Source organism: Lithobates pipiens, unplaced genomic scaffold (genome assembly GCF_037356315.1).
Source record: "Lithobates pipiens isolate NorthernLeopardFrog02 unplaced genomic scaffold, aLitPip1_a1.2 Scaffold_23, whole genome shotgun sequence".
Taxonomy (NCBI): Eukaryota; Metazoa; Chordata; class Amphibia; order Anura; family Ranidae; genus Lithobates; species Lithobates pipiens.
Genome location: NW_027507785.1, coordinates 304,143,516 through 304,167,770, shown reverse-complemented (window position 1 = coordinate 304,167,770; position 24,255 = coordinate 304,143,516). Strand labels below are relative to the sequence as shown.

At 44.6% G+C, this 24,255-nt stretch overlaps 1 protein-coding gene across 1 annotated transcript in view; it reads right to left on the bottom strand.

The window, feature by feature from the left end:
• Positions 1-24,042, bottom strand: part of LOC143926582 (leucine-rich repeat and IQ domain-containing protein 3-like) — a 73,877-nt gene extending 49,835 nt beyond the window's left edge. Inside the window, exons 1-3 of the mRNA XM_077450452.1 lie at positions 24,005-24,042; positions 16,907-17,175; positions 5,536-5,859 (exon numbers count right to left, since the gene is read on the bottom strand). Of these exons, the coding sequence (XP_077306578.1) occupies positions 5,536-5,859; positions 16,907-17,161 (579 nt within the window). The 5' untranslated portion in view covers positions 17,162-17,175; positions 24,005-24,042. The remainder of the gene's footprint in view (positions 1-5,535; positions 5,860-16,906; positions 17,176-24,004) is intronic.
• Between the last annotated feature and the right edge of the window lie 213 nt (positions 24,043-24,255).

The window sequence follows — 24,255 nt, the reverse complement described above, 5'->3', positions numbered from 1 at the left end:
CAGTTGGTTTTTGACTTTACTCTTTTTCGAGCCTGGTATGCATTAACCCTCCCCACAGTAATGGGAGTACGAACCCGCTGAGGGATGTTATTGTCTCTTATTTGTAGACATTCCTTCTGAGGGGTCTGGTTTCCTCTCTCTCTTTTCCTTCTATTCAGTTTGGAGTTCACTGAAAGGCATGGGCACCCGGTTGACTCCCTCACTGGGGCCCTCTGAAGTTTCCCGCCGGCTGGCGGTTATCTATCTTCTTCTTCTTCTTGGGACTGGAACATCTACTGGCGAAGTGGCCACTGCCCCCGCAGTTGTAGCATAGCATCTCTTCTCGGTCTCGAGTGGGGCTTGGTGTTGGTGTATCTGGAAACAACTCCCTCCTAGGACTTGGTTTCTCGGCTCCCCCTTGACCTTTCGCCATCATAGCAGTCAACATCTCCATCACCTGGGACATCTGTAACTTCAAAGTGTCCAGCTCCTTATCTCTAGCGAGAGTCATGGCCGGTGTAACTATTGCTACCGGTTGGTTGACGGGCTCGGTGAGATCTTCTTCCCTTTTCTCTTTCAGTAGGGCCTCTTCCTCTCTGATCATTCGGATGAGGTCAGTGTACTCCAGACTCTTCCCATCCTGTCGGGCACGTAGTGTCCATGCAATAGGATCCATGGGTTGAGCTCCCCTCAGTACCTGTTGGGCACGGGCTTCATCTACTTCCCCTGGGCTGATCCCCTTCTTTAGGATCATCCTATGCAGGATTTTATCTAAACGTCCCATGTAGTCTGATAGTTTTTCACCTTTCTTCTGGTAGCAATGCTCTAACTGATAAGCAAGCTCAGAGATTTTCTCTGTCCCACCAAACACAGTCTGTAGTACATCTAGGTACTCCTGCGCATTACAGTCTGTCCTGCTCATCTTCAGGTTGCGTACGGCCTCTAGAGCAGGCCCCTTTAGACTTTCCACAATCCTCTGCTTCTTTCTGCGCTCTGGAACTTCCCATTCCTCTAGTGCCTGAGTTGCGCTATCTAACCACTCTTCAAATCCCTCTTCATCCGAAGGTACAGGTTTCCTCCCTGAAAACATCCGGAGTTTTCTGTACCCCGACATCGGGTAATCTGTGGGATCCTTCTTGCACTGGGCCACAATCTCCCCCAGGACAGCACACAGTTCTGCGCTAAGGGTGGCCGGTGCTGATCTGAGACTCTCGGGTGAGGTACGGGCCCCAGCCTGCGGTGATCCCGTTGGCGATGGCTCCTCCCCTGGGAGGCTAATGACCACTGACTGACTTGGGTCGGCCTTAGCAGCTTCACACCACGCTCTGACTCCCTGTGGGTCCATGCCGGTACCTCTGGAGTGTTTACTGCTGTCTCAGAAATCCCGGATTTACGAGCCCCCACGTATAGCGATACCCTCACTTAAGAGGGCCGCAAGTTTGGTTTGGGTCCTGAGCACAGCTCCGCCAACCCCCCGGCAATCTGCACTACCCACTTTGGCACAGTTAGTATGTAGCAATACACATTAAATCACTTATACTCTAAATATGTGTGTGTGCGTGGGTGGATAACTCAAGCTCATAGACAATCCTTGAAAGTATATAACTGACTTTACTTATTGTTTTTATAAAAGGAATAACATGAATCAAACATTTGGATTGCAACACATAAACAGGTCCCTGCAGTAACCAGTGATAAAGATAAACAGAGTAGTCAGCATAATAAAGTATTTCTATGCAAATCTAGTGCTGCCCTTTTTCAGCTACTTCCCCGCATGGGTAAACTAACACCCAGCACTCTCTACCTATGCAGTCAGGCCTGACTGATCTAGATGGAAGTCCAGTAAAACAATATTCGCTAGCAATCTTTCGGTGGTGCACTTGAAGAACAACTTTGTAATCCAAACGTATAATAAAGATAAAGCATCTGTCTTTAAACAGCTCTCACCACCCGGTCCAAATCCGGTTTCTCTGCCTTTTCGTCTAGAAACAGGAATCCACCAACCTCCGAGTCTTCAATCCTTCTGGTGTACTGCAGCAAGGAATGAGAAAATGTCTCTCAGGTGCAACTAAGCTGGCAGAGGGCTCTTTGGAAAAGAGCACAAGGCCCAGGCTTTAGGCCTTGTGCCTTCAGCAGTTCAGCACAGACCTCCTCTTGCTAGGAGAGAGGGGGGTGTCCAAAGAGAGCGAACTAGGCCTCTCCCCCTCCTTATATTTCCTCCCCCATAAGTCTCTGGGGCATAACTCAAAGCATCCTGGGAACCAGCGGGGTTCTGGGAACAGTAGTTTTATAGTTCTTAAAGAGACCCCGCTACATAAGGAAGAAAAAGAAGGGAAAGCAAAATGTTCTTACAGATTGCACACCGGGAATATAAGATAAACAACCGTTCTGATAAAACTCCAGCGTACGTTTGCTGCATTTATCACAGAAAACGTACGGATGGAGTTATATTGTACACGACGTACGGAAAATTGTACAATAATTGCTCCTACTGCCTGAATTTTTATTTAATTTTTATTTCTAAGAAACAAAGTAATGCACAGAGCTGACAGCCTATAGTATATAGTATAGTATATAGTATAGTATATAGTATAGTATACATGCATTAAAGGAAAGCCAGCCAGGATCATGGAGAGGACAATCTATTTAATTGCCTGGGTCCCCGGGGGATTTCATAACCTTTACACATCTATAACCAGCTTACTAATGTATCATTTAACGTCTGATTCTTAAGAGGACCGCCTGGGAGCCAAACAACACGGGAAAATAACCAGGCAGGTTTTTTACCGCACTTAAACCGGTAACAGAGTTTGTGTACAACGGTTGAATTTATATACCTTTGTCCTGTGCGTGTTAACCCCAGTGTTCAATTCATGGACTAAAACATTTTAGTCGACTAAAACACAACTAAAACTAAAACAACTGTGATGACTAAAATGCAATTTTAGTGAAAAAGACTAAAGCCGCGTACACACGATCGGATTTTCCGACGGGAAATGTTGGATGTGAGCTTGTCGGAAAGTCCAACTGTGTGTATGCTCCATCGAACATTTGCTGTCGGACTTTCCGTCAACAATTTTTGAGATCAGGTTCTCAAATTTTCCCCCAACAAAACGTTGTCGGAATTTCCGATCGCGTGTACACAAGTCCGACGCACAAAAGTCCACGCATGCCTTGGAATCAAGCAGAAGGAGCCGCACTGGCTATTGAACTTCCCTTTTTCTCGTCTTGTACATCACCACGTTCTCACGTTCGTAATTGTTGGCCAACATTTGCGTGACCGTGTGTATGAAAGACAAGTTGGAGCCAACAACCTTTGAACAAAAATCCACAGTTTTGTTGGCGGAAAGTCCAATCGTATGTACGCGGCATAAGAGTAAAACTAAATTGAAATTAGACATAAAAATGAACATACCTCAATAACATTAATAATAACATATTCGATGTTTCACTCCAGCAGTATATAATGAGTTTGGAAATTGTAGAGAAATGCTTAAATAATGGATTACAACTTTAGATTTCAGATGACTAAAATGAGTTTTAGTTGACTAAAATGTCCTCGAGATTTAGTAGACTAAACACGACTAAAACTAAAATGACATTTTAGTCTTAGCCCTTGTACACACGGTCGGAAATTCCGACGGAAAATGCCTGATTGGACCGTGTTGTCGGATAATCCAACCGTGTGTGGGCTCCATCAGACTTTTTCCATCGGAATATCCGACGTCCCGTCGTAACGTACAAACGTCATCACGTTCCAAATGATTGGATTTTCCGACAGCTTTGTCCGACCGTTTGTATGCAACACCAGTTTCGGACAAGATTCCTTCGGAAAAAATCCATCGGATTTTGTTGTCGGAATGTCTGACCGTGTGTACAAGGGCTTAAGACTAATGCCCCGTACACACGAGCAGATTTTCCATCTGAAAAAACTTGGATGGTTTTTCCAACGGAATTCCGCTCAAGCTTGCCTTGCATACACAAGGTCACACAAAAGTTCTCTGAACTTTCGACCGCCATGAACGCTGTGACGTACAACACTACGATGAGCCGAGAAATAGAAGTTCAATGCTTCTGAGCATGCGTTAAATTGTTTCCGAGCATGCTTAGTAATTTTGTGCGTCGGAATTGGTACAAAGGATTGTAATTTCCAATCAGAACTTTTTCCGACCAAAGAATTCCGCCAGCAAAAGTCCGATGGAGCATACGCACGTTCGGAATTTCCGACTAAAAGCTGTCATCTGACTTTTGCTGGTGGAATTTCCGATCGTGTGTATGGGGCATAAGGCTAAAACTAAATCGAAAGTTGCTGCAAAAATTAACACTGGTTAACCCTTTTGCTGCCAGAGCCATTTTTTTTTTTTTTACCTACGTGTTTGAAAAAATAGTTTATTTGTTGTTAAAAACATTAATTTTTTTTTGCTAGAAAATTACTTAGAGCCCCCAAACATTATACATTTTTTTTTCTAATACAATAAAATGGCGGTCGTTGCAATACTTTCTGTCACAACGTATTTGCACAGCGGTCTTACAAACGCACTTTTTTGGAAAAAATACACTTTTTTGAATAAAAAAATAAGACAACAGTAAAGTTGGCCCAATTTTTTTATAATGTGAAAGATATTGTTACGCTGAGTAAATTGATACCCAACATGTCACGCTTCAAAATTGTGCCCGCTTGTGGAATGGCGACAAACTTTTACCTTTAAGAATCTCCATAGGCGAAGTCTAAAAAATTCTACAGGTTGCATGTTTTGAGTTACAGAGGAAGTCTAGGGCTAGAAGTATTGCTCTCGCTCTACAGATCCCATCTTACATCATCACGTTCAAAACGAATGGACTTATGGACTTATGCCTCATACACACGGTCGGACATTCCAACCGCAAAATCCATCTGATTTTTGGGGATTTTGGGCCAAACTTGTCTTGCATACACACAGTCGCACAAAGTTGACAGAAAAGCCGATCGTTCGGAACGAGGTGACGTCAAACGCGTACGTTAGGAGTATAAGCGGGCCAGTAGCCAATAGCTTTCGTTTCTTAGTTTATTCTGAGCATGCGTGGCACTTTGTCCGTTGGAATTAGAGGCGATTCAGTTCGCATTGTGCGCTATATAAGTATTTCATTCATTCATTCATTCAATTGTCTACACACGATCAGAATTTAAACGATCGGATTTTGTTGTCGGAAAATGTTAGATCCTGTTCTCAAACTTTGTGCGTCGGAAAATCCGACGGAAAAAGTCAGATGGAGCCCACACACGACTTTTTCCATCTGAATTTCTGACCGTGTGTATGGGGCATTAGTCCGTTTGTGCGTGGCCAAGTCTGTTCATTTGGAAGTCCGTCGGAACTCCGCCGAAAGTCCGTCGGGAAGACCGTCAGACCTTTTCTGCCGGAAAGTTCGGTCGTGTGTACATGGCATAATAGTTTATCCCATAATTCATTTTTATTACCATTATTGCATGATAAAGGTTATATAAACTACTTGGACCCATTCACTATAAAAGAAAGATCTGCTGATTTTAGCAGTTGTGATATATAAGTAAAGCATTACCTTGCTGGAAGCAGGCAACATGTTCAGTTGGAGATCTGGGCTTAGCGCTTTGAATCTTCCTTGCAGGGTCCAGTCCTCGATAACTTCTTCATCGGAGATAACAAAGTGATCTAAGGCTTTTAGTGACCATATAATGTTGACCACAATATGGCGGTAGTTTTTCTGCAAGCTCAGTGGCGTGTCATAGAGGGTGAGACCTAAGAGTACAGGACAGGTGGATAAGGATTCTACATTGCTCACACTTCTGACGCGATTGTTGTGCAGGTAAAGAAGTTTCAGGTCCTTTAAATGTCTCCAGAATTCCATCCCAGGAAGATTCTGTATCTAAAAGATAGATAGATAGATAGATAGATAGATAGATAGATAGATAGATAGATATTGCAGTGTGTTCAGTCCTGAAGATGCCTATGTAGCACAGACCTTTATCAGGCCCCGCTGATTTGCCCCAGGTTCTTTTCCCATGCAGGTGTACAGGTAGCCAGGCACATGACAACTCGGACAATCATACAACTCAATGAACAAACAATGGAAATTGTGGCGCAAACAAAAGCCAATGCACCATCCATGTGAGTTAGCCGCTAAGACCCCTAGATAAATGTGAAGATGTGCTTGTGTAGCATAGGTAGTTCATAAAATGTTCATAAGGAGTTTGTAAAGATCCCATAGGAAGGGTGTTGTACTTCAGTAGGCAGCTTCATGTGGGACAGTAACAAATCTCTGAAATTACAAATAAGAAACAAAAGGGGGGCGCCAGCTAAGTGCAGCATCAATGGGGTTATCACGATTAAAAAGCCAAATGCAAACTCACAGAAATATAAAATCAAAGAGCTTCTCTGCAGCCATGCCACATTGCTTGGAGGCCACCCACCGGAAGAGCCACCTATGGCAGAAAACTGTTGTCAGTGAGGAAACCAAGTCCAATGTTCCAGAAAATGAGGCGAGTCAATGTGGGACACAAGGCAGGATGTGATGTCACACCTGGGGGCGGGATAGTTGCAATGGTAACGTGTTTCGGAAACCCTTTTTTAGAACATTGAACTTGGTTTCCTCAATGACAACATGCTGTTTGCTGTCACAAGCACATCTTCCGCTCTTCCGGTGGATGGCTTTCATCCAATGTGACATGGCTGCAGCTCAGCAGCTTTTGATTTTATATTTCTGTGAGTTTGCATTTGGCCTTTTAATCATTATAATGCCATCGATGCTGCTCTTAGCTGGCACCCCCTTGTGTCCCTTTTTTTTTTTTTAAACTCAATGATCAAGCAAGGGATGTCTTTTTTTGTGCTTTAATGCTCATTAAGCTTGGTTGGGATGCAGGATGGACTTTGGGATACTCCAAGTTTAGTGCACAAAGTAACCAAAGGACACTCTTTGTCCTGTCTACTCTCTTGGGGTAAGCTCCCTCTTAGTAAACACTATGGGAATAAGCAAACCTGGGACTCCAAGCAAAGGGCATGTCTCAATTTAGCACTACTGGAGCAGTTTCTCAAGGGGTTAAAGCAGTGCACAGTTACCAGTATTCTACATCCATGCCTATACTCACAATGTCCCTGTATACTTGGATGCCTGCGCTCCGATATCGGCCAGACACATCTCCTTTGGCCAGATCCTCAGTAAACCCCCTTAAATTGGCTCCAATTACTTCCATAAAATAGCCCCCCCCCCAGCCCTCACTGAGCTGGGACCTTGATAATTTCCTTCAGACTTTAGATACACTGCCCAGAAGCCCCTCAGGCTGAGATCTTCTCCTCCTGAACAAGAACCCCATTGATCCAGGCCCCTAACTATTTAGGCCCTCCACAGCCACTTACTGGGTACATAAATATTCAGGCCAAGGGTCTGCTCTTCCAACCCACTACATTCTAGAATCCACTGGAAGGCAGGTAGAAGTAGTTGAGCCTGCCGGCAGTGAGACCCAGAAAAGCAAACGGTAATCACACACCGGCCCAATGTTTACAGAGGAGCCAAAGAACTAAATTTAGCTGAGCCTTTTTCTAGCAACCTATTCTAGGAGGACACTACGCCTATTTTGTTGTATTTTCAAAAGGTAGTATGACCTGCATGCATGGCCGGAATCCCATCCTCTGAGGCTTGTAGACAGTCAATCTTTGGCACCCAAACACCACACCTCTGCTCTGACTTTTAGGCCGGGTTCACACCGATGCGATGCGGGAACGTGGCGTTTTCCCGCATCGCACACCTCCCGCCGGCAGTTCACACTGCCCTATGCGGACGGCTGGGAGTGTCAATGTTATGTTAATGACACCCCCAGATCCGTCGGCATATCGCAGTGCGATCTGCCGACTCGCACAGGAATCGGATCGCATGGTGTGAACCCCCATGCGATCCGATTCTGTTGCGGACCAAAAAAAGGGTCCCGTGCGAGTTTGCTGCGGGAGCGCTGCGAATTCAGCCATACTATCTGTATGGCTGAACTCGCATCGCTACGGAGATCGGATGTGATTTGCTGTGCGAATCACATCCGGATCTCCCCCCGCAGCGGTGTGAACCCGGCCTTACAGAGAACATTTTCTTTTTTTACTGCTTCTAAAGCCCATTTTAACTCTCAGCAAAAAGGATCTCAATGGAGGCTGCATTAAAAACAAGGCCAGTTGAAATTCTCTCCCTGTGGCTGCAGGTTTCCGAGGACCACCATTCTTTACACGAAAGCATCGATTTCTCATCAGTTGTCTGAACCCTGCCCCCCAGGGAGTGACGGCTAGAGCCGAGCAATCAGCAGGAAACATGATTGCCAAGCATCAGAGCTGTTATATGGGAGAAAGAGAAGTGATTCACATACCCTTCCACCCAAATATCAGGTATTCACTTCACTACCATGTAGTGCCCCTAAGTGGAGCTTGATAAGCCAGTTCCCTTACTAGAGGCCAACATGAATATCTTGCAGTCAGGGGGTGGTAGAAACCTTTTTACGGGTCCCTGGCTCTATATCCATGGTGGGAAAGCCATTGGCAAGTGGACAAAACAAATACTTTACAACAGAGTTGTTGGGGTCCCAATACTTTGGTTCCAGGCAAGGTCAGTCAGAGGTCAGTCACCCACTAGGTCCAAATGCAATACGGTCACAAGTTTTTCTGGTGCATGGTCAATACAGGTGAACTGCCACCACCTAGGGTTGCCACCTGTCCAGGATTGACCCGGACAGTTCGAGTTTGGAACCATGTGTCCGGGTTTGAGACTGCCTGAAACCCGGACACATTATTCAGACTGGACTATGGCTTCCCAGCAGGGTTGCTGGCTGTAGTTGTCTAAGCTGAGAGTGACTGTTACATTCTTTCACGCTGCCCAAAGCCAGCACTAACACACACACACAGACAGGAGAGGAGAGAGGGCTTGATCTGAACCTCTCCCCCCCACCTCCTACCCCTCTGTGTCTGCCCACACTCCAATCCCCAGCGCTGTACTTCAGAAAAGGAAAGTGGGGGCTGGAAATTTGAAGTCCAGCAGTCTCAGATACATCTGGATGAGAGGTGCTGATTGCCAAGGGGTGAGTGAGCTCACCATCCATCCCAGTCTGTGACTGAAGTCTCTCCCCTTCTCTCTCCTGCCTCTGAGAGAGTACATTAAAGGTATATCAGGGTTCTCAGAGCACCCCTTACATCAGATTTCCCCTTTACACCAGAGGACACAGTGTTTCTTCTCCATACATCAGAGTTCTCAGTGTTCCTCCTTAAATCCGGGTTCCCACAGGATCCCTTATGTCAGAGTCCCCAGAGTTCTCCTTTGCAATTCTGCAAGTTCAGATGTAAAAGGGGAACTATGCGGACTCTGATGTAAAGGGGGACTCTTGTTATTAATTGCATTGATTAGAAATGTTATTTAATACCAAAATATATATATATATATATATATATATATATATATATATATATATATAGTTTATAATATAAAAAAAAAATTGCTGTGTGCCGATAAAGTGTTCGGGTTTGACTTGAAGAAAAGGCAACCCTACCACCAGTGCTGGGTAGGTTGGATATACTTCTCCCAGCCACCCCTGCCCAAGCCAGTGTCCGCATTACTTCTTCCTCCCAAGGAAGCTACCAGAATGATGAAGCTCAGTCTGCTTCTTGATGGAACTTTATTTTTTCTTATGCAACTGGCAACATCACATTCCATATGTTGTGGTCTTTCACAATTTAATTCAATGTAACCTGCAACAGTCTATTACTTCATGGTTGCATCAAACATGGTTGGTTCTGTACAGTGCTATGCCCACTCCATGGTCTACCCACTATGCGGAACATATGTGGCATTCGCCTGGAGGGGAAGCCCATTGCATGTTGTGAATATTTTTAGAATTATTAGGCGCCATGGCACCCACAGGGGATAAACCCACACAGCAGTCCTTACCAACTACTCTTCACTGGTCTGCTGCACACTCCAACTCCCTAAACACCACCCTGCTTTGATGCTTATCTCCCAACAGGACAGGAAGTGGGGATCTGTAGTGGGGAACTAAAGTGCCTTGAAAAATATTCATACCCCTTAAAATTTTTCAATTTTTGTCATGTTACAAAAATTTAAATGTACTTTATTAGGATTTAATGTGATAGAACACAAAGTGGCACATAATTGTGAAGTAGAAGGAAAACGATAAATGGTTTTTGAAAATATTTTACAAATAAATATGTGAAAAGTGTGGGGTACATTTGTATGGCGCCCCCCTGAGTCAATACTTTGTAGAACCTCCTTTCACTGTAATTACAGCTGCAAGTCTTTTTGGGGATGTCTCTACCAGCTTTGCACATCTAAAGAGTGACATTTTTGACCATTCTTCTCTGCAAAATATCTCAAGCTCTGTCAGATGAGCAGTAATTTTCAAGTCTGGCCACAGATTCTCAATTGGATTTAAGTCTGGAGTTTGACTGGGCCATTCTAACACATGAATATGCAATGATCTTAACCATTCCATTGTAGCTCTGGCTGTATGTTTAGAGTCGTTGTCCCTCTGGAAGGTGAACCTTCACCCAGTGTCAAGTCCTTTGCAGACTCTAAAGGTTTTCTTCTAAGATTGTCCTGTATTTGGCTCCATCCATCTTCCCATCAACTCCGACCAGCTTCCCTGTCCCTGCTGAAGAAAAGCATCCCAACAACATGATGCTGCCACCACCATGTTTCACGGTGGGGATGGCGATGTGCAGTGTTAGTTTTCTTCCACACGTAGCGTTTTGCTTTTAGTAGAAAAAGTTCAATTTTGGTCTCATCTGACCAGAGCACCTTCTTCCACATGTTTGCTGTGTCCCTCATATGGCTTCTCACAATCTGCAAACTGACTTCTTATGGCTTTCTTTCAAGAATGGCTTCCTTCTTGCCATTCTTCCATAAAGGCCATATTTTTAGCGTGCACGGCTAATAGTTTTCCTGTGGATAGATTCTCTTACCTGACTTCTCTGCAACTCCTCCAGCGTTACCATGTGCCTCTAGCTACTTCTCTGATTAATGCTCTCCTTGCCCGACCTTTTTTTTTTAATAACCTAACCCTACTTTAAACTTCTCCACAATATTATCCCTGACCTGGAGTGTTGCTTGGCCTTCATGGTGCAGTTTGTTCACTAAGGTTCTCCAACAAACCTCTGAGGGCTTCATTGAACAGCTGTATTTATACTGAAATTCAATTACACACAGGTGGACTCTATTTACTAATTAGGTGACTTCTGAAGGCAATTGGTTCCACTAGATTTTAGTTAGGGATTTCAGAGTAAAGGGGCTGGATACAAATGTACGCCACACTTTTCATATATATTTGTAAAAAATTTGGAAAACCATTCATAATTTTCCTTTCACTTCACAATTATGTGCCACTTTGTGTTGGTCTATCATATAAAAGCACAATAAAATACCTTTACAATTTTTGTTTTTAACATGACAAAATATGGAAATATTAAAGGGGTATGAATACTTTTTCAAGGCACTGTTAGCCCTTGTACACACGGTCGGACATTTCGACAACCAAATCCGTTGGACTTTGCCCGTTGGATCTTGTCCGAAACTGTTGCATACACACGATCGGACAAAGTTGTCGAAAATTTGGATCTTTCAGAACGCGATGACGTAATTTCGTTACGATGGGACTATGTTCAGGCTAGTAGCCAATAGCTTTGATGTAGGAATTTGATCTGAGCATGCGTGGCACTTTGTCCGATTGGAATTCTCTACACATGATTGGAGTATGTCCGATCGGAGCATTTTGTCGGAAAATATTTCCAGCAAGTTGGAAAATTTGGTCTGACAGATATTCCGATGGAAACAGTCCGATGCAGACCACACACAGTCGGATTATCTGACAACACGGTCCGATAGGACACAATCCAATGAATTTTCCAACCGTGTGTACAAGGGCTAAGTAGAAACCCGCCCTGTCCCCATTATGGACTACACCAGGGTCCTGCAACCAGATGCCAAACAATGGAGCATAGATAGGGATAGTGTTGGCAGGTGGAGGAGTCTAAGTGCCAGATCAGAGGCTGCAGCCCTGTGTTCAGACTGCTCCTGGAATCCTGGGGCTCTAAGTTGGTGCGACTCCATTCTGAAGATTACTATGGACAATTGCAGATGTTGCTTTGCCTAATGCATCACTGTTACTGCCAGCTTGCACCCAGTTCCTGGTCCAGTTGGCACCAAGCCACCATTCAAAATTGGCACCTCATTTGCCAACTGCAGCTTATGCATTGGACTGTTGATTGGCAAGGGCAGAGTTTAGTGCTGGCTGGTGGAGGGGGTCTAACTGGTGGAGGGGGTCTAACTGCCAACAGAAGCTGCAGCCCTGTGTTCTGGCTGCTCCTGCAATCCTGGGCTCTAAGCTGGCACAACTTTGTTTTGAAATATCTGTGGATACTTGCAGACATTGCACTATGCATCACTGGTGTTGCCAACACAATGGCATTCATGATCTGACAGATTCACAGGAAATGCTTTCGGTTAAACCTCGGTTTAGCACCAAGCTACCATTCCCAAATGGCACCTTATTTACTACCTGCAGCTTATGCATTGTACTGTTGATTATCAAGAGCAGAGCATAGCGTCAAGAGGTGGAGGAGGTCTAACTGCCAACTCAGATACTGCAGCCCAGTATTCAAGCTGCTCATGAAATCCCGGGGCTCTAAGTTGGCACAACTTTTTTATGAAGATTACAGCAGGTAATTGTGGGCATCACAATGCATTACACTTCACCGGCACAGTCAGCTCAGCCATACTTAGGATCTGCCAGGTTCACCGAAAATGCTTTAGCTTGAACCTTCAGCTCATACACTAGATTTTGAACTCTGCCCAAGTTGGCACCAAGCCACCATCCCAATACTGGCACCTCATTTGCTAGCTGCAGCTTATGCATTGGACCTTTGATTGGCAAAGTGTAGAGCATAGCGTTGAGAGGTGGAGGGGGAATAACTGCCAACTTAGATGTCGCAACCCCATTCAAGCTGCTCCTGGAATCCTGGGACCCTAAGCTGGCACAACTTCATTCTGAAGATTACTGTGGATACTTGCGGATGTTGCATTGCATTATGCATCACTGGTATTGATAGCTTAACCATATTTCGGACCTGATAGGTTCTCTGGAAATACACTGGTTCCAGATCCAGCTCATATTCTAGATTTTGATCTCTGCCCAAGTTGGCACCAAGCCACCATTCCAATACTGGCAACCCATTTGCCAACTACAGCTTATGCATTGGACTGTTGATTGGCAAGAGCAGAGCATAGCGTCAAGAGGTGAAGGGAAGTCTAACCGCCAACCTCATGTTCAGTTCAGTCTGCTCCTGGAATCCAGGGGCTCTAAGTTGGCTCAACTTTTTTATGAAGAGTACAGCAGGTAATTGCGGGCATCGCAATGCTTTATGCTACACCGGTACAGTCAACTCAGCCATACTTAGGAACTGACAGGTTCACTGAAAATGCTTTAGGTTGAACCCCGGTTCCAGGTTCAGTTCATACGCTAGATACTGAACCCTGCTCAAGTTGGCACCAAGCCACCATTCCAATTCTTGCCCCTCATTTGCTAACTGTGGCTTATGCATTGGACTGTTGATTGGCAAGAGAAGAGCATAGCGTTGAGAGGTGGAGGGGGTCTAACTGCCAACTTAGATTCAGCAGCCCTGCGTTCAAGCTGCTCCTGGAATCCAGGGACCCGAAGCTGGCACAACTTAATTCTGAAGATTACTGTGGACACTTGTGGATGTCACATTGCACTATGCATCACTGGTATTCACAGCTTAACCGTATTTAGGACCTGACAGGTTCACTGGAAATGCACCGGTTCCAGATCCAACTCATATTCTAGATTTTGATCTCTGCACAAGTTGGCGCCAGGGGCGGACTGACCACTGGGCCACTCGAGCGCTTCCCGAGGGCCCCATGCCCCTAGGGGGCCCCATCAGGGTTGCCAGCCTCAGTAAAACCAGGGACAGTATGTAAAAATTTGTGTTGTTTTTTTACATATGTCTCTGAAATGTCCCTTACCGACATCCTTTTGGTCTAAAAATCCAGAGATTAGCTGCCCCACCTCTCCAGTACCTTCTCAGCCAATATAAACATGTCTGTGTATACTGTGTGATTGTATACTGTGTGTGTGTGTGTGTTTGTGTATACTGGGTGGCCCCATAATCTCTGATTGCATGGGGGCCCAATAATCTCCTATTGCCCGGGGGCCCCATGAGTTGTCAGTCCGCCCCTGGTTGGCGCCAAGCCCCCATTCCAATACTGGCAACCCACTTGCCAACTGCAGCTTATGCATTGGACTGTTGATTGGCAAGAGCAGAGCATAGCATCAAGAGGCGGAGGGGGTCTAACTGCCAACCTCGTGTTGAGTTCAGTCTGCTCCTGGAAACCAGGGGCTCTAAGTTGGCATAACTTTGTTCTGAAGATTACCGCAGGTAATCACGGGTGTTGCAATGCGCTACGCTTCACTGGTACTGCCGGCTCAGCCGTACTTAGGACTTGACAGGTTCACTGGAGAAGGAAGCAGAAAAAAAAAAAAAAACAGTTCTTTCTCTAGAGGAAGAAAAGTACATTTAAATGACTTTATGTTAAACATTCTTCATTCATGCAACAATGGACAACGCGGTCACCTGTTCGCGCTCATGGACCTGATTAAAAGTACTGTCAGCTGGGAGAAAGTTGAGAGGAGATAAATTATGCCGTTGCAATTAAATTGTTCCTATTGTACTTCCACGGGAAGCTTCTCTGCTTGGCTCACTAAAAATAAATGAGACGCTGGGAACTCTTTTCATCATCCTCCCTCTAAATGTGTCTAATGCCCAAAAAAGTTAGAGAGTCACCTTATGAGTTCTCCCATTTCCTGAGAAAAAAAAGGTTCTAATTAAAGGGCGTCAATATTAAAATGATAAAAACTTTATATATAAGCCAGTTGCTTGACCTCATGAAAGAAAATTCCACTTTATTGGAATCGCACTAAAATTCATCTTCTTTCGAGATCATATAACCTCACACCCCGCCGTTTGATTGCAAAGGTTTTTTTTTTTTTTTCATATCATTTTTTTTTTATTCCCGTAACGCCTACACATTGCTTGTGCATCGTTCTGTACATCGCTCTGCTCTTTGGCTGTAAAAAATCCAGATGAGACATACTGTTATAATAAAGGAGTATTAGGATAGAACATTAATTAAAGTGAATGTAATCCCAACAATTAACTTTTTGCCGCCCACGTAACGCATATGTGTGGCGGCAGAGAGGATGGGCTTTAACGCCTACACGTCCTTGGGTGGCCAAGGTTTCTGTGCTGAGGGCGCGCTTACTTACCCAGCACAATGACCAACACTCACATATAACTCCTGGTCTCTAGCAGTGATTGGGAGTCCCAATCACATGACCACTGTGCAGTAGCGGCTGGTTGTTTATTTTTTGCAGGGGTGGCACAAATCCATCCGCCGTGATCTCCCCCCCCCCGGGCAGTCGGGTCACAGGCATACACCCCCCCCTCTCAGTGGTTGGTCACCAGCCCTGCACTTACCCCATCCAGGTCATGGGCAGTGCTTCCTCTGGGTGGCGGGAGGCGTCTCCTCCTCCTGGTGCTTCACGCCGGCTTCCCCTGCGTCTCCTCCCTCATCCACCTCGGCGGCCAATAGGATCACTTCTCCTCTCAGCCAATCGAGTGACAGGTCTCAAGGACACACTTCCTGATTGCCCGGGAGGAGAATCAGGAGGACAATGGCGAATATTAATTTGCTATTGTCACACAACTGGGTGTGCCCTGCGCCCTGAGCCCACTCTTTTTTGAAGCCTAATAAAGTCTCCGTCTCAGATGACGTGCTTCTAAAAAATAAAAACGCCCATTGGGATCCATGTGCCCGGTGCCCCACATGTGGGTTAGGGGGCTGGATGCAAGGATTAGGGGGGCCCCTGCTTACCTTATGGATGGGCCTTCATTGCCACTGTGCCAATGGTGACAATGACAGTGGTCATGTGATCGGGCAGACCTTCTTGCCTCTAGGCATATTACATCAGTTAAAAGGGATGCCAAGGATGGGCAGAAGGGGTTAAAGTAGTATACAAGAAAAAGAACCGCTGCTCCAGGTGTATAAAGATGAGGCTAATTGGAGTATTTTGCAGAGTGCCAGCCCCGACCCGCCTCCGTGGGAAACTTGGAAAGAAGAAATAAATGGCTGCACATCCAGAACTTCTGATCGCCTTTTATTTTGCTTCACAAGATAACACCAAAGACACCAAACTGTGCTCACATAGACGCATTTCACACATACATCTTGTGCTTAATCATGATCAAGCACAAGATGTATGTGTGAAACACGTTTATGTGACCACAGTTTGGTGTCTTTGGTGTTATCTTTGTGAAGCAAAATAAAAATCCATACCAAACCCTTATTTGGCAGGTCAGGAAAAGGGGGGGGGGCGAGCGCTCCCCCTTCTAAACCATACCAGGCCACATGCCTTCAACATGGGGGGGGGGAGAAGGCATTCGGAAGGAAGCAGAGAAAGAAAACAGATTCCTATAAGCCCACTGCCCGCAGACCCCCACAACCACCGGCCAGGGTTGTTGGAAAGAGGCCCTTGTCCCCATGAACATGGTGACCTTCCAGCAGCCAGCAACAATAGATCTCCCAGCAACCAGCAACAATAGACCCCTCCATCAAAAGTCGTTCTCTCCTGTCAACAATTGACCCCACAGCAACAACCCCCTCCCAAGGAACAATAGATCCCCCATCCAACAGCATTAGACCTCCCCAGCAAAAATAGCTCCCCCCAGGAACCAGCATAAAAAAAAACTCCAGCGCACCCCAGCAACCCTACGCATTACATACATTCAGTGCTAGAGGTGCCGGAACTGCGTCCCCCCCCCCCCGCGCACGCGCTTCCGCTGAATAAAAGCCCTGTATGTACCTGATTTCCATGTAAGTCCAATTTAACAAGGTGAACACATGGTTGAAGAGCTCTGATGTCTTTGATGTAGTTATCGGCCAAGGAGCAGAACTTCAGAGACGTACAAAACTGCAGAAGGTTCACGTCCTTCAAGAGCAGCTTCACTACGTGCACCGCCACAAGTTCCTCCAGCTTCTCACCCCAACGGTTGTCCACAGACAGTCCATGTTCCAGTAGAAGACTTTCAGAGGCGGGTATCAGATAATTCTCTTCCATCTTTGATTAGTGCCCTAAAAAATACAAGATTATTAATTTTGAAAAGCAGCCATCGTATAAAATGCACACCAAAAACCAGGCTTTTATTATAGCGGAACTTCAGTCATTTATTCAGCCTTCCATCTGTTAAATCTTCTGCCCTTCTTGTAGTTTTAACTTTGGATAAGTAAAATCTACCAGTAAATTCCTTATACAGCCCACTTCCTGTTTCTTGTCTGGTCATTAGCCTAGGCTTAAGACATCATGCACAGCTCTCTCTCTCTCTCTCTCTCTCTCCTGAATGTTTGTCAAGAAGGGAGGGGGGGGGGGGGGTGAGTCATAAGAGGGCTAATGAGAGCTGCAGAGCTGGAGGTGTGTGTCTGTGTAAATCCAGGAAGTAAAGAGGCAGCAGCTTCAGCTGCCCACAGTTATAATGGATACAGGCAGAATCAGTGGAGGGAGATTTCTGCAGCAAGTACAGAATCCCAGTATACATAAAATAATATGCAAAGTGGTTGGAGGGAAGCTTTAGAATGGCAAAGATGTTTTTATTACAAATTATGTCAGCTGACTGCAGTTCCTCTTTAACAAAACGTGCCAATAATGCAAAAGCGGAGCAGTTTTGATGTGTTTTTTTCAATGGACAGCTGTGTTTTTGGTGGGGTTTTGAAAAACGCAGCTAAATTGCATAGCTCCCAACTGTCCCTGATTTGGAGCAATGTCCCTCTGTCCCTTATTCCTCCTCATTGGTCCCTCATTTTGGTCTGATCTCTATAGTTGTATATAAAATGCACTTTTTATGATTTCAAAAAGTGTTTCCTGGTGCTAAACATTTCATCTGATTTCTAAATTTCTAAATTGCTGCATTTGTAAATTCCAAAAGCCAATATAAAGGAATAGAAGTGTTAAAAAAGCACTTGTGGGTTTAACCAATCTTTTTTTTTTTTTTTCTTTGTACAATTCTCCTTTAACCCCGGAAGATTTTACCCCCTTCCTGACCAGGGCACTTTTTTTGCGATTCGGCACTGCGACGCTTTAACTGAGAATCGCGCGGTCGTGCGATGTGGCTCCCAACCAAAAAAACGTCAATTTTTTCCCACAAATAGAACTTTCTTTTGGTGGTATTTGATCACCTCTGCGGTTTTTATTTTTTGTGCTATAAACAAAAAAATAGCGCCAATTTTGAAAAAAAAAAAGCAATATTTTTTACTTTTTGCTATAATAAATATCCCCTAAAAATATATAGAAAAAATATTTTTTCCTCAGATTAGGCCGATATGTATTCTTCTACATATTTTTGGTAAAAAAAAATTGCAATAAACGTTTATTGATTGGTTTTCGCAAAAGTTATAGCATTTACAAAATAGGGGATTTGGGATCTTATAGACCCCCGATCCCTCTATAAAGAGTACCTGTCATGTGCCTATTACTGTCACAAGGGATGTTTATATTCCTTGTGACAGCAATAAAAGCGATTAAAAATAGAAAACGAAAAAAGGGACAAAAATAAAAATAAAATAAATAAGAAAAAAAAAAAAATGTAAAGCTCACGCGCAGAATCGAACACATAGTGAAGTCACGCCCACAAATGTAAACGCTGTTCAAACCACACAAGTGAGGTGTCACCGCGATCGTTAGAGCAAGCGCAACAATTATAGCATTAGACCTCCTCTGTAACTCTAAACTGGTAAGCTGTAGAAATGTTTAAAATGTCACCTATGGAGATTTTTAAGCACTGTAGCTTGTTCCATTCCACGAGTGTGCGCAATTTTAAAGCATCACATGTTAGGTATCTATTTACTCGGCGTAACATCATCTTTCACATTAAATTAAAAACGTAATTTTTTTTTAAATTTATTCATGAAAATGTATATCCTCCAAAGAAAATTGCATTTGAAAGGCAGCTGCGCAAATACAGTGTGACATAAAATATTGCAACGATCACCATTTTATTCTCTAGTGTCTTCGCTAAAAAAAAAAAAATTATATATTTTTCATTCATTCTTGGAGTTCCCCTTTAAACTGTGGAACAGTTCAATTATAAAATCATACATACGTATACATTTATATATATATATATACCGTATATACTCGAGTATAAGCCGAGATTTTCAGCCTCTTTTTTGAGGCTGAAAGTGCCCCCTCGGCTTATACTCGAGTCACCGCTGTCTGACTGCTCGATCAGCGTATCGAGCAGACAGACGGCGGACATTAAAATTCAAAAGCCGCGCCTCCTTCTCCGCCTCCGCCTGTGATAGGCGGAACACTGAATTTCCCAGCAGTCAGTGTTCCGCCTATTACGGACATCCGCTCATCCTCGTACTACGGACGAGGATGAGAGGATGTCCGTGATAGGCGGAACACAGGCTGCTGGGAAATTGAGTGTTCCGCCTATCACAGGCGGAGGCGGAGGCGCGGCTTTTGAATTGTAGAATGGCCGCCGAGAAGAGCGGCGATCCTGGAGCGGCGATCCATCGGCACGACACGGGACGGAGGAGGCACGGGACGACGGAGGCTCGGGACGACGGCTCGGGACGGAGGAGGCTCGGGACGACGGCGGCTCGGGACGGAGGCTCGGGACACAGGTAGGCTGGACACACACACAAGGCTGCACGGACACACACACAGGGATGGATGGATGGACACACACACACACACACACACACACACACACACACACACAGGGATGGATGGATGGATGGATACACACACAGGGATGGATGGACGGACACACACACAGGGATGGATGGATGGATGGACACACACACAGGGATGGATGGACGGACACACACACAGGGATGGACAGACACACAGGGATGGACAGCCATGTCTCACCCTCGGCTTATACACGAGTCAATAAGTTTTCCAGTTTTTTGGGGGTAAATTGGGGGCCTCGGCTTATATTCGGGTCGGCCTATACTCGAGTATATACGGTATATCCTCCAATAATACAACGCTTCATATAATGAATGCAAGGCGTTCGCTGATTAGATGAGGTGGAGAGAACAGATGAATGATGTCACAATGTTCACCTCATCCAATCAGGAAATGTCTTGTATTCATTGGGAATAATAATAAATAATAAAGAATAAATAAATAAATAAATAAGAATAAATACAAAGTGTTCTCTAAATGGGGCCAGTGCTGAGTGAACTCCCCCCTCTGCTCAGTGTGCAGAACAGGCATGTGCCTTTTGAAATCAAAAGAACAGAATAAAATGGAAAATAAAGGAATAGCATAGAATATAAAAAATGTAATAGAATAGAATAAAATAGAACAAATAGAACAATATAACTGTTTACCAAATTTCACATTTTTTAATAGAATAGAAAATAATTGAAAATAACAAAATAGAATAGAACATAAAAGAATAAAATAGAAAACTATAGAATAGAATAAAAAGACTATAACTGTTTTTCGAAATTTGAATTTCCGATAGAATAAATTGGAATTTCGAATAGAATAGAAAAGAATAGAATAGTACCAGCCAGCACTACCAATCAACAGTACCAGCCAGCAGTATCCACAAGCAGTACCAACCAGCAGTACCAGCCAGCTGTACCTGCCAGCAGTACCTGCAAGCAGTACCAGAAATAAGTACCCACCAGCAATACAAACCGGCTGTACCCGCCAGCTGTATCAGCCAGCAGAACCAACCAGCAGTACCCACGTGCAGTACCAGCCAGCAGTACCTGCTAGCAATACCAGCCAGCTGTACCCAACAGCAGTACCAGCCAGAAATACCCGCCAACAGAACCCACCAGCAGTACCAGCCCTGGAGGACAGCCGGCAGCAGCCACCAGCCATACCCACCTCAGGGACAGCAGCAGTCGGCGATACCTGCAGGAATCCTGAGGAAGAAGTGAAGGCTGAGGTCAGTTGAGGTGCAGGTAAACCGCTGTGCATCAGTGTGAAAGAAGACTTAAGCCCCTTTCACATCAGAGTCCTCTCTGTACATCAGAGTTCCCAGTGTTTCCCCTTAAATCAGGGTTCCCAGAGGATCCCTTATGTCAGAGTCCCCAGAGTTCTCCTCTACATCAGAGTCTGCAGAGTCCCCCCTCACAGTGTAAGGGGACTCTGCGGATTCAGAGCAAAAAAGGGGCAACTCTGCGGATTCAGAGCAAAAAAGGGGCAACTCTGCGGATTCAGAGGTAAAAGGGGAACTCTGTGTAAATCAATTAATTGCAAAAAAAAATATGTATAGTTTATACTATAAAAAAATTGCTGTGCCGCTAAAGTGTTTGTGTTTAACCTGAAGAAAAGATGGCAACCCTACTTTCACACGATCAGCTCCACCTGTCTGTCAGGCGGACCCAATTGGACCCTCCATTCACCTTTATAGAGCGGCAGATGTAAACTGACTTATGTCCTTTTACACCCCCCTATGTCCAATCCATCCACTTAAAAAAAACAGAAGGGGATCCGTCCCCTTCTGTCTGAGCAGATGGGGGGGGGGCATAGAGAAGAAGCTGTGTCCGTGTTTGCTCTGCACATGCAGAGTGTATATGGACCTGTCATCTGCCCACTCTGCTCATTGTGGCCCACGACCGGTTACCAAGTCACTAATGTGGCTCTCGCTCTTCCATAGGTTGGGCACCCCTGCTTTAATGTGAACTTTTTTGTAAAAAAAAAAATACTGGGCTGTCTATTTCTATGTCTTGTCCTGTAAAATACAATGGGGGACATTTATCCATGCCGTCACAAGGCAAGTCATAGCTGTGGAGGAGCAAAGGGATAGAATGAATCCAGAATTGCAGCTTGATTTATCAATTCCTCCCTCTGCTGCTCTAAGGTAAAACTATGACAATATGAAACCTGACCCTGACCACTTCTGCATTGGGTGTAGCTTTTCATTAAAGATTGGACTCGTATATACTGTTGAGTCTGCCGCTGATCATAAACAGAGATGGCCCTGCAGTTCGCCCGGCGGTCGGTTCGCGGCAAACTTTTCTCGTTCGCGAGTCGCCAAACCGGCGCTGTTCGTTTACATTGTGAAGAACTTTGACCCATGACACATCCATCATGGGGTACAGGACAGCCAATTGAGACATTTCAGCACATGGACATACCCCCTACCTTATAAATAGACCTGATCTGGTGGCCATTTTACATTCTGTCTTTTGTCAGTGTATGGAAAGGACGCTGTGTGGAGAAGGGACAGTCAGTCTGTAATCATCACTAGCTATTACTATTAGGTCCACAAATGAGGGACTGTCCAACCTGAGTGTTCATCCAACTGCGAATGGCTATTCTCTGGATGCAGTCAAAGTACGTAACGTTTATAGACTCTGACATTGAGAGTACCTGAATTCCTTTCCAACCCTCTGATCCCAAGTTAAAGGCTGTTCAATGGTTGACGTTTGCAAATAAAATCCATTCAAGTGGATCTATTGTCAGTCTCAAGTTACTGGGTCATCTACCACGGGACATCCCCTAGACGTGCAACAAGGAGAACGAAAAGGTAATGGTAAGCCCAAAAATAAACAGCAGCTCCTTCAGGGGTTAGAGCTACACTGTATAATAATAATAATAATCAGAAAATTCAGAAAGGAGGAAACATGAAGGCAGAGAAGAAGAATGGTAGATGATCAGTAAAGATAATAAAGATAGATGAGGAAAGAGAAATAGAGGAATAGGCCCCTTTCACACTGTTCAGATCCGCCTGTCAGTTTTTTCAGGTGGATCTGAACGGGCGCTCCATGCACCTCTACGGAGCAGCGGTGACATGTCCGCTGACATCCGATCTGCCCCAATCCGATCCTCAAAATCCAGACGGATGCAAACCCTATTTTTCATCTGTCTGGCGGATCGGATTGGTTGAAAAAGGACAGGCGGCCTGTAATTATCCGACCCCCCCATAGGGGAGAGCGGGGCTCTGACGGGTCCGTCCCTGCAAAGAGTGCAGAGGCAGGCTTGTCATTTGCCGGCTCAGCGGGGATCAACGGAGCGATCCCCGCTGAGCAAGCGGAGCACTAAATACGGATCCGTAGGTCTGAAAGGGACCATACATTGAGAGAGGGAAGAAGGAAGAGGTAAAAGTAAGAAAGATAATAAAGATGGCCAAGGAAAGAGGAAGAGAGGAATACAGTGCAAGAGAAGGAGAATGGAATGGAGAAGTCGGGAAAAAGAATAAAAATGGGGAAGGAAAGAGAAAGAAAGGCGTAAATGAGAGATCGACACAAGAGAAACGAAGGAAGGAAGTGGGGAAGAAAGAAATGAAGGAAGGGGAAAAATAAAATAGGAGAAGATCGGGAAGGAGAAGATCGGGAAAGACAAAAAAAAGATAGATAAGGAGGAATATATTGTGAGAGAGAAGGAAGGAAGGAGGGAAAGAGGAAAAATAGAATAAGACCAGGAAAGAATAAAAATGGGCAAGGGAAGAGGAATACATTATGAGAGGTAGAAGAAGGAAGGATAAAATCATGAAAGAGAAAAGCGAATAGAAAAGGAAAGAGAAAGAAAGGCATACATAAGACAGGGAGAAAAAAAGAAAAGAAAGAAAGAAAGAAAGAAAGAAAGAAAGAAAGAAAGAAAGAAAGAAAGAAAGAAAGAAAGACTAGATGGAGAGACAGAAAACAAGGAGGAAGGAAGAAGAAATAGATTAGGAAAGAGACTAAACTCAGAAGAAAAAAGGAAGAGAATCAAGAATAAATTGACAAGTAGAGAGGGATAAATAGGAGGGGTGCGCAGGGAAGCAGAGACAGGAGGGGGGTAGATCAGGGGTAGATAAGGGGGTTGCTTTGCAGAAATTACTGGTAAGAGGGAAGAGATCTCCCTGTGCTGAGCCCCCATTATATTGTAGGAAAGCTGAGCGGATATATTTCCTCTCCCAGGTGACACTTTCTGAGTGTTGTCTACAATTACCTGTGGCTCTCAGCTCCTGTACAGCCTGCTAGTCTCTCTTTAACAATATCACCATCTGCTTTGATAGCAAGGCAAATGATTAGATAACAATAGAATAAATAAAATCACACTTTATTTTTATTACGCTATAACAGTTTTGCTACGTTTATGTGATATGACAGGACATCAGTTTAAATGTATTTACTATCTATTGCATTTTTTATTTTTATTTTTAATAGTGAGCATTGTTTACACCGTCTCTGAAAAGGGTT